This window comes from Triticum urartu, chromosome 1 (genome assembly GCF_003073215.2).
Source record: "Triticum urartu cultivar G1812 chromosome 1, Tu2.1, whole genome shotgun sequence".
NCBI lineage: Eukaryota > Viridiplantae > Streptophyta > Magnoliopsida > Poales > Poaceae > Triticum > Triticum urartu.
The window spans coordinates 204,761,514-204,774,276 of record NC_053022.1 but is presented as its reverse complement, the minus strand read 5'-3'; the positions used below and the strand labels follow the sequence as shown (position 1 = coordinate 204,774,276).

General features: G+C 44.5%; 1 protein-coding gene across 1 annotated transcript; it reads right to left on the bottom strand.

The window, feature by feature from the left end:
* Positions 1-10,453: 10,453 nt before the first annotated feature.
* LOC125523731 lies at positions 10,454-12,303 on the bottom strand. The gene is made up of 2 exons (XM_048688827.1): positions 11,316-12,303; positions 10,454-10,509 (listed from the first exon to the last, which is right to left on the bottom strand). The coding sequence occupies exons 1-2, from the start codon at positions 11,833-11,835 to the stop codon at positions 10,487-10,489; spliced, it is 543 nt and encodes a 180-aa protein (XP_048544784.1). The 5' UTR covers positions 11,836-12,303; the 3' UTR covers positions 10,454-10,486.
* Positions 12,304-12,763: the final 460 nt, after the last annotated feature.

Here is a 12,763-nt window from a genome sequence, read left to right as displayed (position 1 = left end):
AAAAAAATTTAGGGACCCAGACTCCGGAGCACATAGTTGCTCCGATGCCCAGTTCCTTCATGCCATAAAGATTTAGTATTTTACTGCTTGGCTGCTTGGATGTGTGGACCAAAGTTGGCTGCACAAACTGCTAAAGCGGTGCCAAATAATTTCTAATGGCACCGCTGATGAGATGGCAACAATTTAAGATACTAGGTACAAACTGTGACACTATCTTAGGATGTGTTTGGTTGAAGGTGTGGTGTGAATGGGTTGGGACCGTGACAGGGTTTGAATCACATCTAACAAATGATCTGTAACAACGAAAGAGGATCTAACCTGCTCTACACATGCCAGAAACTTCCTCCCACTGTCCACAGAATCAAACACAACTAGCTTCATGCATGGCGATTGATGGTGACAACGAGCAGATAGATCTTCAGCCACCCCGATTCCATTCGTTCCCATTGATGGTCCTAGGGAGCGACAAGAGGAAGAAATGACTCAAATCGACCGCCGGGTAAAAATCCTGCATTCCAAGTCATAGCCCGAGAGAGAGAAGAGAGGCATACCCGGGTGGTCAAGGAGTCGTCGCCGGAGGCGGAAACGCTGGAGACGTCTTTGAGGAAGACCATGGCGACCCCAGTGGTAGGATGCAAGACGGCGAGAGCGAGGAAGCGGCTATAGCTTATCAAGGAAGGAAGGAGGAAACAGGGGAAATGTGACTTGTGGTCAGGGAGAAAAGGGGGGGGGGAGGGGGAAAGGGGGGCGGGGGTAGATATTTTGGCGGTAGGCCAAAATTTTGGAAATGTGGAGGGAAATTTTGCACGCGGTGCCACCGGACCTTTCACTTTGAATGATTGTGTGCATCGCAAACTATTCTTCTCCTTTACGCGCATGGGATGAGTTTGATAATTCAAATTTTGGTGGAAATTTCCCCAGGTACGTCATTGCATAATTCAACATCGCTAGCTAATTTGGGTAAACAAAAGAGCGTACATCATACATACCACACTTACTGAATCGAGCAATTCTAGTAATTAAACAGAGCCAGTTGACCAAAACATTTGTAACACCCATGATGCGGCTATACATCTCACGTGTCGAGGCACGACTTAGAGGCATAACCGCATGGTGGTTTTGTCACAAGAGGGGTAATCTTCACACAATCCCATGTACTCAATAACAAAGGGATAAAGAGTTGGCTGACAATCGTCACTTCACACAAATAACAAGTTAAACATACATCATCCAGAGTACAATCAAGGTGATGAGGACATCAATACCATTGTTACACCCACAGCCCCTGCTGCTATACATACTGGACCAATTACTAGAGCTCGCGCATGCCAATTGAATTATCAAGTACTTTCGTTTCTTGGTAATCATTCTAATGTTCATGAGAATATGATGCTGCCTAAATTGGATACATTTCTTTTGCTTACAAATAAAGGGCCTAGCTTGGACAAGAAATATGAACCTTGGAGCAAGTTCAAGCATGGAGATGATGGCATGCGCAAGGGGAACAAGAACAGAGTTACAAGTGATTATTCCGGGACTCTGAAGCCACCATAATGAGTGCATGAAGCATGGGACGAAATATACAAGATGCCACTTCATAAATTTTGTCTAGAGGCTATTCTAGGTGCTGCGTCACCTTATTATTGGGCCAGGCCCATGTATCTTCAAAGTACTTAAGTATAGGCTATTTTTAGAGTCTGTATGTGTGGGGAAACAAGAGTTAGGGTTGGTTTCGGACCCCTCCACCAAGGGCCACGAAATTGCCCCTCTCTCCTCCATATATATAGCCCTCAGGGTATCGTTTATACTTTGGGTTTTGTTTAGACTAAAAGTTCGCCATAGCTGCAACTTCGCGTCCTTCGTCTGTGTCCAACGACCAGACCAAGACGTCACAGAACCCCACCTTCATTAATAAAGCTTTCCTCTTTTATTCGCAATATCCAGATTGCAACCTCAGTTTCTTGCTTGTTCTTCGTTTGCTCGCAGGAAATAGACCCTCATGGTCAAGTTGATCGTGCTCCGGCATGGTCAATAACCCTCGGAAGTTGGTTTAGAGATTGCTAAGGCGCGACGTCTTCGCACGTTCGTAGTCGGATCGTCAAAGTCGACTCCCACAGAAAACGATATCTATCTCATCGAAACATCGGGACACCTTTGCCTCTATCAAGTGGTATCATATTTTCAGGTTGCTCAGTGAGATTTTCCAGTTTTTCATAGTTTAGATCGAGTCTATTCTTCATACCTACAGTGCACGAAAAAAGCCAACAAAAAAAATTAGGGTTAGTTCATCATATCCGAACCAATCTGAGTCTTTACATAGTCTTTTTAGAGTTTTGCTTTGTTGAATTTGCGGATGCATCGTCGTGTCGAGTTGCTGGTCTTAGTGTCTAGTCCCTTAGAGTTTCGAGTTCTATTCACAGGTTGTCACGCCGCCGCCGCACCATCGTCATCATCATTGTCATATACCACCACCCCACCATATACATCGCCGCTGCCATATACAACCACCAATCCGAGTCTACATATACCATCGCCATATACAATCACCAATCCGAGTCCACATATACCATCGTCATATACAACCACCAGTCCGAGTTCCACCAGATTCATCGCCGCCACCAGTCTGAGTTCCACTAGATTCATCTCCGCTACCAGTCCGAGTCCAGTATTTGTTGCTTTGTTTTCGAGTTCCAGATCATGCGATACTTCGAGTCATGATAGAGTGGGACTCCTGAGATTCCGTGCTACCCGCAGAAGAAAAATAGTTCCAAACTCAAAAAAAAATTCTGGCTAGGCAGTTTTTAGATCATTTGTAGACTTTTTCGAAAAAATTTGTTGCGGAGAAAAAAAAAAAGAGGAAAAAAGTGCAAAAAAAGTGAAAGAAAATAAAAAAATTCAGAGAGTGCTCCTCCCTTGTTTACGTGCCGCGCCATGATTTTGTTCGTGTTCTAGGCTCGCGTCTCTAGTATGGTCTAGCCTAGGACCAGCACAGTACCGTCGTTGAGCATTTATTGAACTTTGCATCTCTGAATTGATTATTGCTAACCTTTTTGCTACCATATTATAAGCCTTCCCAGCTCCACATACATCTATGTCGTGCGTTTGACACTCCTTGGTAATCGCTCTATCCAAGCTTTGAGAGTTTTGACTACGACGGTTGCTGATCACCGCCTGCTGCTAGGTAAGAACTGGTAAGAATTTGAGATTTGCTTGACGGATTTGTGATATCCACCACCACCTCTTGTTCGTAGTCTGTAGGATCATATTCTTGTGTGTTTCTATTGCTGCTAACCATGGCAGGATCACAAGCCGACGAGACTGACCAGGAGAACATGACGAATAAGGAGTTGCATGATAAATTTCAGCAAATGATGAGTGGACAGGTGCAAGATGTGCTAAACAGATTTGAAGAGGCCATGGAGAAGATAGATGGCATGAAGAAGATAGATGGCATGAATAAGATAGATGGCATGAATTGCTCGCGCGTCTTCCACCACCACCACTGGCTGCCCCTAACGCACCGCTACAACAACAACAACAACAACAACAACAACAACCACAACGTTGCTTTCCAAATCAAGTGGGATGAGCACAGCGCGTTCCCATTGACCCTGGGCAAAATTCTGGTGCCGCTGTTGATGCTTCTGCCACTCTTGCTGCTACTGCAGAGGTGGAGGACCATTACGAGGATGAGGTTGACCAAAATCAGAACTACGTGCAACCACCAGCACCACCACCACCAGGTTGTCCTCATGCATATCATCGCAACGGTAGGGATGCACGACCACCTGAGGTACATGACCATCTTCCTAAACTAAAATTGAATATTTCACCATTTGAGGGTAGATATGTTCCTGATATATATCTTATTTGGGAGTTAGAAACTGAACAACGATTTACATGTTTACAATATCCTAAGGAGAGACGTGTTCCTGCTGCTGTTTGTGCTTTCACTAGCTTTGCATGTGTTTGGTGGTCTGAACATTGTAGATTATATCCTATTCCAGCTACTTGGGCTGCTTTGAAAACTGCTATGCGTACTCGTTGGGTTCCACCATATTTTCAATGTGAATTACTTCAAAAATTGCAGCGTTTAAGACAAGGAAATTTTTTTGTAGAAGAATATTATCAGGAATTACAAACTGGCATGATTAGATGTGGTATTGTTGAGGAGAATGAAGCTATGCTTGCACGTTTTATGGGTGGATTAAATAGAGAGATTTAGACCATTCTAGAGTATAAGGAGTATACTAATATCACTCGTTTATTCCATCTTGCTTATAAAGCTGAACATGAAGTGGAGGATCGACAGGCATTGGTGCGAACTAACTTTTCTGCAGGTCGATCTTCATCATGGACACCACGTGCATCCTCCACTTCCACTCCACCAGCACCTCCATCAGGTGCCACCTCCATCAAGTGCCACCTCCAGCCGTGATACAAGAAAGCAGGCACAACCACCACTATCTGCCAAGAGCACATCTGCTGGACCTGCGCAGAGCTCTTCTTCTTCCATGGCATCAACAGGGCACACAAGTGATATTATTTGTCGTCGTTGTAAGGGCAGAGGACATTTTGCAAGAGAATGCCAGTCTCAGCGTGTGATGATTGCTACTGAGGATGGTTCGTATGAGTCCGCTAGTGACTATGATGAGGACACTTTGGCTCTTATTACAACTGAAGAACATGGTGGAGATGATTCTGATCATGAGACGCAATACATGGGTCCTGAAGATGCTGACAGGTATGAATGTTTAGTTGCTCAACGTGTTTTGAGTGTGCAGGTCACACAAGCTGAGCAAAATCAGAGGCATAAATTGTTCCATACAAAGGGAGTTGTGAAGGAACGTTCTGTTCACGTCATCATAGATGGAGGGAGCTGCAACAACTTGGCTAGCATGGAGATGGTAGAGAAGCTATCTCTCACCACAAGACCACTTCCACATCCTTACTACATCCAATGGTTCAACAACAGTGGCAAGGTTAAGGTAACACGTACTGTTCGTGTGCATTTTAGTATCTCTACATATGTTGATTATGTTGATTGTGATGTTGTACTTATGCAAGCATGTTCCTTATTACTTTGTAGACCATGGCAATTTGATAAAAAATTTGTACACCATGGTAGAAACAATCAGTATACTCTTGTTCATAAGGATAAAAATATTACTTTGCTTCCTATGACTCCTGATTCTATTTTGAAAGATGATATTAATAGAGCTAATAAAGCAAAACAGGAGAACAATAAGAGTGAAAATCAGACTGTGGCAAAAGAATTTGAGCAACAAATGAAGCCTAATAATAAACCATCTAGTGTTGCTTCTAAAATTAAATTGAAAAGTGCATGTTTACTTGCCACCAAATCTGATATTGATGATCTAGATTTTAGCAAATCTGTTTGCTATGCTTTTGTGTGCAAAGAGGCATTATTTTCGTTCGAGGATGTGCCTTCCTCTTTGCCTCCTACTGTCGCTAACATTTTGCAGGAGTTCGCTGACGTCTTTCCACAAGACGTGCCACCGGGATTACCACCTATTCGAGGGATTGAGCTTCAAATTGACTTAATTCCCGGTGCATCATTACCCAACCGTGCGCCATACCGTACCAATCCAGAGGAGACGAAGGAGATTATGCGTCAAGTACAGGAGCTGCTTGACAAAGGTTATATACGTGAATCCCTTAGTCCTTGTGTTGTTCCTATCATTTTAGTGCCGAAAAAGGATGGTACGTCGCGTATGTGTGTTGATTGTAGAGGCATTAATAATATTACTATTCGTTATCATCATCCTATTCCTAGGCTAGACCACATGCTTGATGAATTGAGTGGCTCTACAATATTCTCCAAAGTTTATTTGCGTAGTGGATACCATCGAATTCGTATGAAAATGGGAGATGAATGGAAAACGACATTTAAAACTAAGTTTGTTTTATATGAGTGGTTAGTCATGCCTTTTGGGTTAACTAATGCACCTAGTACTTTCATGAGACTAATGAACGAAGTTTTACGTTCTATCATTGGACGATTTGTGGTAGTCTATTTTGATGATATACTGATTTATAGCAAATCTTTGGAGGAACATTTGGAACATTTACGTGTTGTTTTTATTGCTCTACGTGATGCACGTTTGTTTGGTAACCTTGCAAAGTGCACCTTTTGCACCGACCTAGTATCTTTTCTTGGCTATGTTGTTACTCCACAGGGAATTGAAGTTGATAAAGCCAAGATTGAAGCTATTGAGAGTTGGCCGCAGCCAAAACGGTCACACAAGTGAGGAGTTTCCTTGGCCTCGCTGGTTTCTATAGGCGTTTTGTGAGAGATTTCAGCACCATTGCTACACCTCTCAACGAGCTTACAAATAAGGATGTGCCTATTGTTTGGGGTACCGCACAGGAAGAAGCCTTCACGGTATTGAAAGATAAGTTGACACATGCTCCTTTACTCCAACTTCCTGATTTCAATAAGAATTTTGAGCTTGAATGTGATGCTAGTGGAATTGGATTAGGAGGTGTGTTATTACAAGATGGCAAACCTGTTGCATACTTTTCTGAAAAATTGAGTGGGCCTAGTCTGAACTATTCTACTTATGATAAAGAATTATATGCTCTTGTTCGGACCTTAAAAACATGGCAACATTATTTATGGCCAAAGGAATTTGTTATACATTCTGATCATGAATCTTTGAAACACATTAAAAGTCAAGCAAAACTGAACCGTAGACATGCTAAATGGGTTGAATTCATTGAGACTTTCCCTTATGTCATTAAACACAAGAAGGGTAAAGAAAATGTTATTGCTGATGCATTGTCTCGTCGTTATACTATGCTTTCAAAACTTGACTTTAAAATATTTGGTTTGGAGACCATCAAAGATCAATATGTGCATGATGCTGAATTTAAACATGTATTGCATAATTGTAAGGAAGGGAGAACTTGGAACAAGTTCGTTCTTAACGATGGATTTGTGTTTCGCGCTAACAAGCTATGCATTCCAGCTAGCTCCGTTCGTCTTTTGTTGTTGCAGGAGGCGCATGGAGGAGGATTAATGGGACACTTTGGCGTCAAGAAGATGGAGGATATACTTGCTACACATTTATTTTGGCCAAAGATGAGACGGGATGTTGAGCGTTTTGTTGCTCGCTGCACTACATGTCAAAAAGCTAAATCACGACTCAATCCTCATGGTTTATATATGCCTTTTCCTGTACCTAGTGTTCCTTGGGAAGATATATCTATGGACTTTGTTTTAGGTTTACCTCGAACAAAGAAGGGGAGGGATAGCATATTTGTTGTAGTGGATAGGTTCTCAAAAATGGCACACTTTATACCATGTCATAAAAGCGATGATGCTGTTAATGTTGCTGATTTGTTCTTTCGTGAAATTATTCGCTTGCATGGTGTGCCAAATACAATTGTTTCAGATCGTGATACTAAATTTCTTAGCCACTTTTGGAGATGTTTATGGGCTAAGTTGGGGACTAAACTGCTTTTCAGTACTACTTGTCGCCCCCAAACTGATGGACAAACTGAAGTAGTCAATAGAACATTGTCTACTATGCTTAGGGCTGTTTTGAAGAATAACAAGAAAATGTGGGAAGAATGCTTGCCTCATATTGAATTTTCTTATAATCGTTCATTGCATTCTACTACTAAGATGTGCCCTTTTGAAATTGTGTATGGTTTTCTACCTCATGCACCTATTGATTTGTTGCCTCTTCCATCGTCGGAGAAGGTTAATTTTGATGCTAAAGAACGTGTTGAATTGATTTTAAAAATGCATGAGTTAACTAAGGAAAACATTGAGCATATGAATGCTAAATATAAACTTGCTGGAGACAAGGGTAGAAAACATGTTGTGTTTGCATCTGGAGATCTTGTTTGGTTACATTTGCGTAAGGATAGATTTCCTAATTTGCGCTAATCAAAGCTAATGCCACGTGTTGATGGTCCTTTTAAGGTGTTAGAGAAAATAAATGATAATGCATATAAACTTGAGCTGCCTACAGATTTTGTGGTTACTCCCACTTTTAACATTACAGATTTGAAGCCTTATTTGGGTGAGGATGATGAACTTTCGTCGAGGACGACTTCATTTCAAGAAGGGAGGATGATGAGGACATCAATACCATTGTTACACCCACAGCCCCTGCTGCTATACATACTGGACCAATTACTAGAGCTCGCGCACGCCAATTGAATTATCAGGTACTTTCGTTTCTTGGTAACGATTCTAATGTTCATGAGAATATGATGCTGCCTAAATTGGATACATTTGTTTTGTTTACAAATGAAGGGCCTAGCTTGGACAAGAAAGATGAACCTTGGAGCAAGTTCAAGCATGGAGATGATGCCATGCGCAAGGGGAACAAGAACGGAGTTACAAGTGATGATTCCAGGACTCTGAAGCCACCATAATGAGTGCATGAAGCACGGGACGAAATATACAAGATGCCACTTCATAAATTTCGTCCAGAGGCTATTCTAGGTGCCGCGTCACCTTATTATTGGGCCAGGCCCATGTATTTGCGATGTACTTAAGTATAGGCTGTTTTTAGAGTCCGTATATGTGGGGAAACAAGAGTTAGGGTTGGTTTCGGACCCCTCCACCAAGGGCCACGAAATTTCCCCTCTCTCCTCCCTATATACAGCCCTCAGGGCATCGTTTAGACTTTGGGTTTTGTTTAGACTAAAAGTTCGCCATAGCTGCAACTTCGCGTCCTTCGTTTGTGTCCAACAACCAGACCAAGACGTCACAGAACCCCACCTTCATTAATAAAGCTTTCCTCTTTTATTCGCAATATCCAGATTGCAATCTCAGTTTCTTACTAGTTCTTCGTTTGCTCGCAGGAAATAGACCCTCGTGGTCAGGTTGATCATGCTCCGGCGTGGTCAATAACCCTTGGAAGTTGGTTTAGCGATTGCTAAGGCGCGACGTCTTCGCACGTTCGTAGTCGGATCGTCAAAGTCGACTCCCACAGAAAAAGATATCTATCTCATCGAAACATCGGGACACCTTTGCCTCTATCACAAGGCCTGACTACGAAACCAAAATAAAAGAAGACAACCCCAAATGCTAGATCCCCGATCGTCCAAACTGGGCACCACTACTGATCAACCAGAAAAGACACAACACAACGATCAAGATCTTCATTGAGCTCCCACTTGAGCTCAGTAGCATCACTTGCACTGGTATCATCGGCAACTGCAACTGTTTGGAAGTATCTATGAGTCACGAGGACTCAGCAATCTCACCCCCTCTAGATCAAGACTATTTAAGCTTATCGGTAGCATAGGGTAATGAGGTGGAGCTGCAGCGAGCGCTAAGCAAATATGGTGGCTAACATACGCAAATAAGAGCGAGAAGAGAAGCAACACAACGATCATGAAGTGATCAAGAAGTGATCCTAAAACTACTTATGCACAACCATAACACAAGAACCGTGTTCACTTCCCTGACTCCGCCTAAAAGAGACCAACATGACAACACACGCGGTTGATTCATTTTAATTAAGTCAAGTGTCAAGTTCTCTACAACCGGACACTAACAAATTCCCATCTGCCACATAACCACGGGAACAGCTCTCGAAAGTTTATACCCTGCAGGGGTGTCCCAACTTAGCCCATCACAAGCTCTCACGGTCAACGAAGGATATTCCTTCTCCTGGAAAGACCCGATCAGTCTCGGAATCCCGATTACAAGACATTTCAACAATGGTAAAACAAGACTAGCAAGACCACCCGAATGTGCCGACAAATCCCGATAGGAGGTGCACATATCTCATTCTCAGGGCACACCGGATGGGCAAGACGTCTGTTTGGCATAGACCCTGGTTGCCCACATGGCGCCGGACATCGCCCAGTTTGGACCAACACTTAGAGAAGCACTGGCCCGAGGGGTTAAAAGAAAGATGACCCTCGGGTTGGCAACCCAAGGGAAAGGTAATAGGTTCTTAGGAAAATGTAAAACCAAGGTTGCTGCAGGAGTTTTATTCAAGGCAAACCGTCAAGGGGTTCCCATAACGCCCAACTGCGTTAGGACTGCAAAATCAAGGAACATAACACCGGTATGACAAAAACTAGGGCGGCAAGAGTGGAACAAAACACCAGGCATAAGGCTGAGGCTTCCACCCTTTACCAAGTATATAGATGCATTAATTAAATAAGAGATATTGTGATATCCCAACATATACATGTTCCAACATGGAACAAACTTCAACTTCACCTGCAACTAGCAACGCTATAAGAGGGGCTGAGCAAGAGCGGTAACATAGCCAAACAACGGTTTGCTAGGAAGGTGGGTTAGAGGCTTGACATGGCAATATGGGAGGCATGATATAACAAGTGGTAGGTAGCACGACATAGCGATAGAATGAACAACTAGCAAGGAAAGATAGAAGTGATTTCGAGGGTATGATCATCTTGCCTGAAATCCCGCAAGGAAGAAGAACGAGTCCATGAAGAAGGCAAACGGACGTAGTTGAACGGATCCTCACAAATGCGACGTTATCAGAACTAACCCGAAGAAGCAACACCGGAAAGAAGCAAACAACATGGTAAACATACATCACATAAACATGACATGATGCACAACGAAGGATGATGCATGTCCGGTTTAAATAAGCATGGCATGGCAAAGTGCACAAACAACACTACAAATTAAGTGGAATTCAATATGCAACGAGTTGCATATTGATGAAACACCACATCAATTAGTTAGTTCACTCTCGTTTATGTACCCAACAATATTAAATGTTATTAAACATGGCAACAGGTGAAGCATAATAAAACTACATATCTTGGTAATTTTAAATGAGGCTGGAACAACAAGCAACAAGTCCGGAAAAACCCCATGTGCATATTTCAAATTGGGTGTTGTTCTGCCCTATACACAATTTTAGAGTTGTTAAACATGCAAAGTAGTGCCACCATGTAAATCTATGCATTTTTCTACCACATTTACATATAAAGTTTATTAAATTTGGAGCTACGATTATTTAGTTATGAAATGAAGCATTTTAACATGGCATTTATGCAAACTTAAACAAACAACAAGTTTAGACATTTTAATCATGGATGAAAGTTGCATATTATGAAACTAGACAAAATTCTAATCATTTTACATATATGAAGTTTTTACATCTGATACACGGTTGGTGAGTTATAAAATGCATGATGACTAGGTTTTTTTTGTAAAACTACACTCTCTGGAATAATAGCAAAATCGCAGAGGTAGGAAAAAAGGACATGGGCCGAATCTTATTTCTGACCCAACTACGGGAAAAAAAGAAAAACAGGAGGGCGCACGGGGGTGGCCTCACCATGGGCCTCGGCCCGACTGGTGGAGAGGCCCCACAGGCCTGGCACGGCCTTGCCGCTGCTGGGCCGATGCAGGTGAAGGCGACGCGGTGGCCCAGGCATGCTGGCGGCACGGTCAACGCGGGTGCTCCCCTCGCTCGCTCGATGCAACGAAGCAGAGGTCGCAACAAGGGACATGGCGAACCAGGGAGGTTCAGGCAGCGATGGACTTGGCGGCAGGGACGACCGGACGAGGGACTTGGTGCGGCTGGCCGCGGGATGCAGGGCACGGCGACGTGGGGACGGAGGTTCCCATTGGATCTGGCGGATGCGGTCAATAGGCACGGCTCTATGCGGTTGAGGCGACTTGGCGCTCAGGATGATGCGCTCGGGATGATGCTGGGGAGCGGCGGCATCGAACTTGGCGTGCGGGGCGTCCTCTGACGACACGTGGACGACTGGTATAGATGACAAAGCACGGATCCAGTCCCCGGAGATGGGTCCAGACGGTGGTGCCGGACAAGCTCGAGCTCCGGGCGCCATGCCGTCGTTGGCGTCGTTGTTCCTGTCGAGGACAAGAGAGGAAGAGCAAGGGGTCAGAGAGGGGAATGGAGAGCGGAGGGAAGGGGAAGCAGAGGGATGAGGGAGAGGCCTGGGCAGCTGCTAGTGTTGCTCCGGTGAGGGGTACGGGTGGCGATGGAGCTTGGGTGTGAGCTCCTGCTTGAGGAAGACGTCGGGGAGGCAGCAGCCTCGGGCAGGGAGGAGGTCCGGCGGGAGTCCCGGCTCCACGTCCGCCGCTGGGACGAGGCGAAGGAGGTTGGTGGCGGCTAGATCGGATAGGAGTGGGCTGCAGTGGGTACGGGTACGAGAAGGAGCTGCTGGTTGGGTGGATCGATGGATTGGGCAGCGCTGAAAACGAGGGAAGTGGTCGGAGGGTTCGGTGACAGGGAGGTGGATCTGGGAGGATCCCGATGGAGATGGTGAGTGGGTGGCGGTGGCGTGATGGGAAAGGATGGATGGGACATGAGGCCGAGGAACTAGGGTTGCCCACTATATATAGCTAGTTGATTTGGGTAGGGCTATTCGTCCCTTCGATCGAAATCGGACGGTCGGGAAAAATAGGCTAGGGAGTCTAATAAATAAAACGAAGATATTTTATAGATGTTTGGGGATGATCCAAATCCAACGGTAACGACTGCCCGAGTCGGGTTCGGGACAACTTTCAAACGCGCACGAGGGGTCTAAGTACTGTGCAAGGTGGGGTCAGGTGGTTAGGAGGGGTTTTGGGGCCCTCCGATCACAATCGGATGGCTCCGGATGTGAGGAGGGTTGGGTTGGGCCTTAGGGCTGTGAAGAGGAGGTTGGGCTGAGATGAGAGGGAAGGAGTGCAACCCGGCAACTGTTTCCGGACACCGAAAACGTCCGATGTTAGACCGGCTATAATGCCACTATAGTTATCCATTGGGGCATC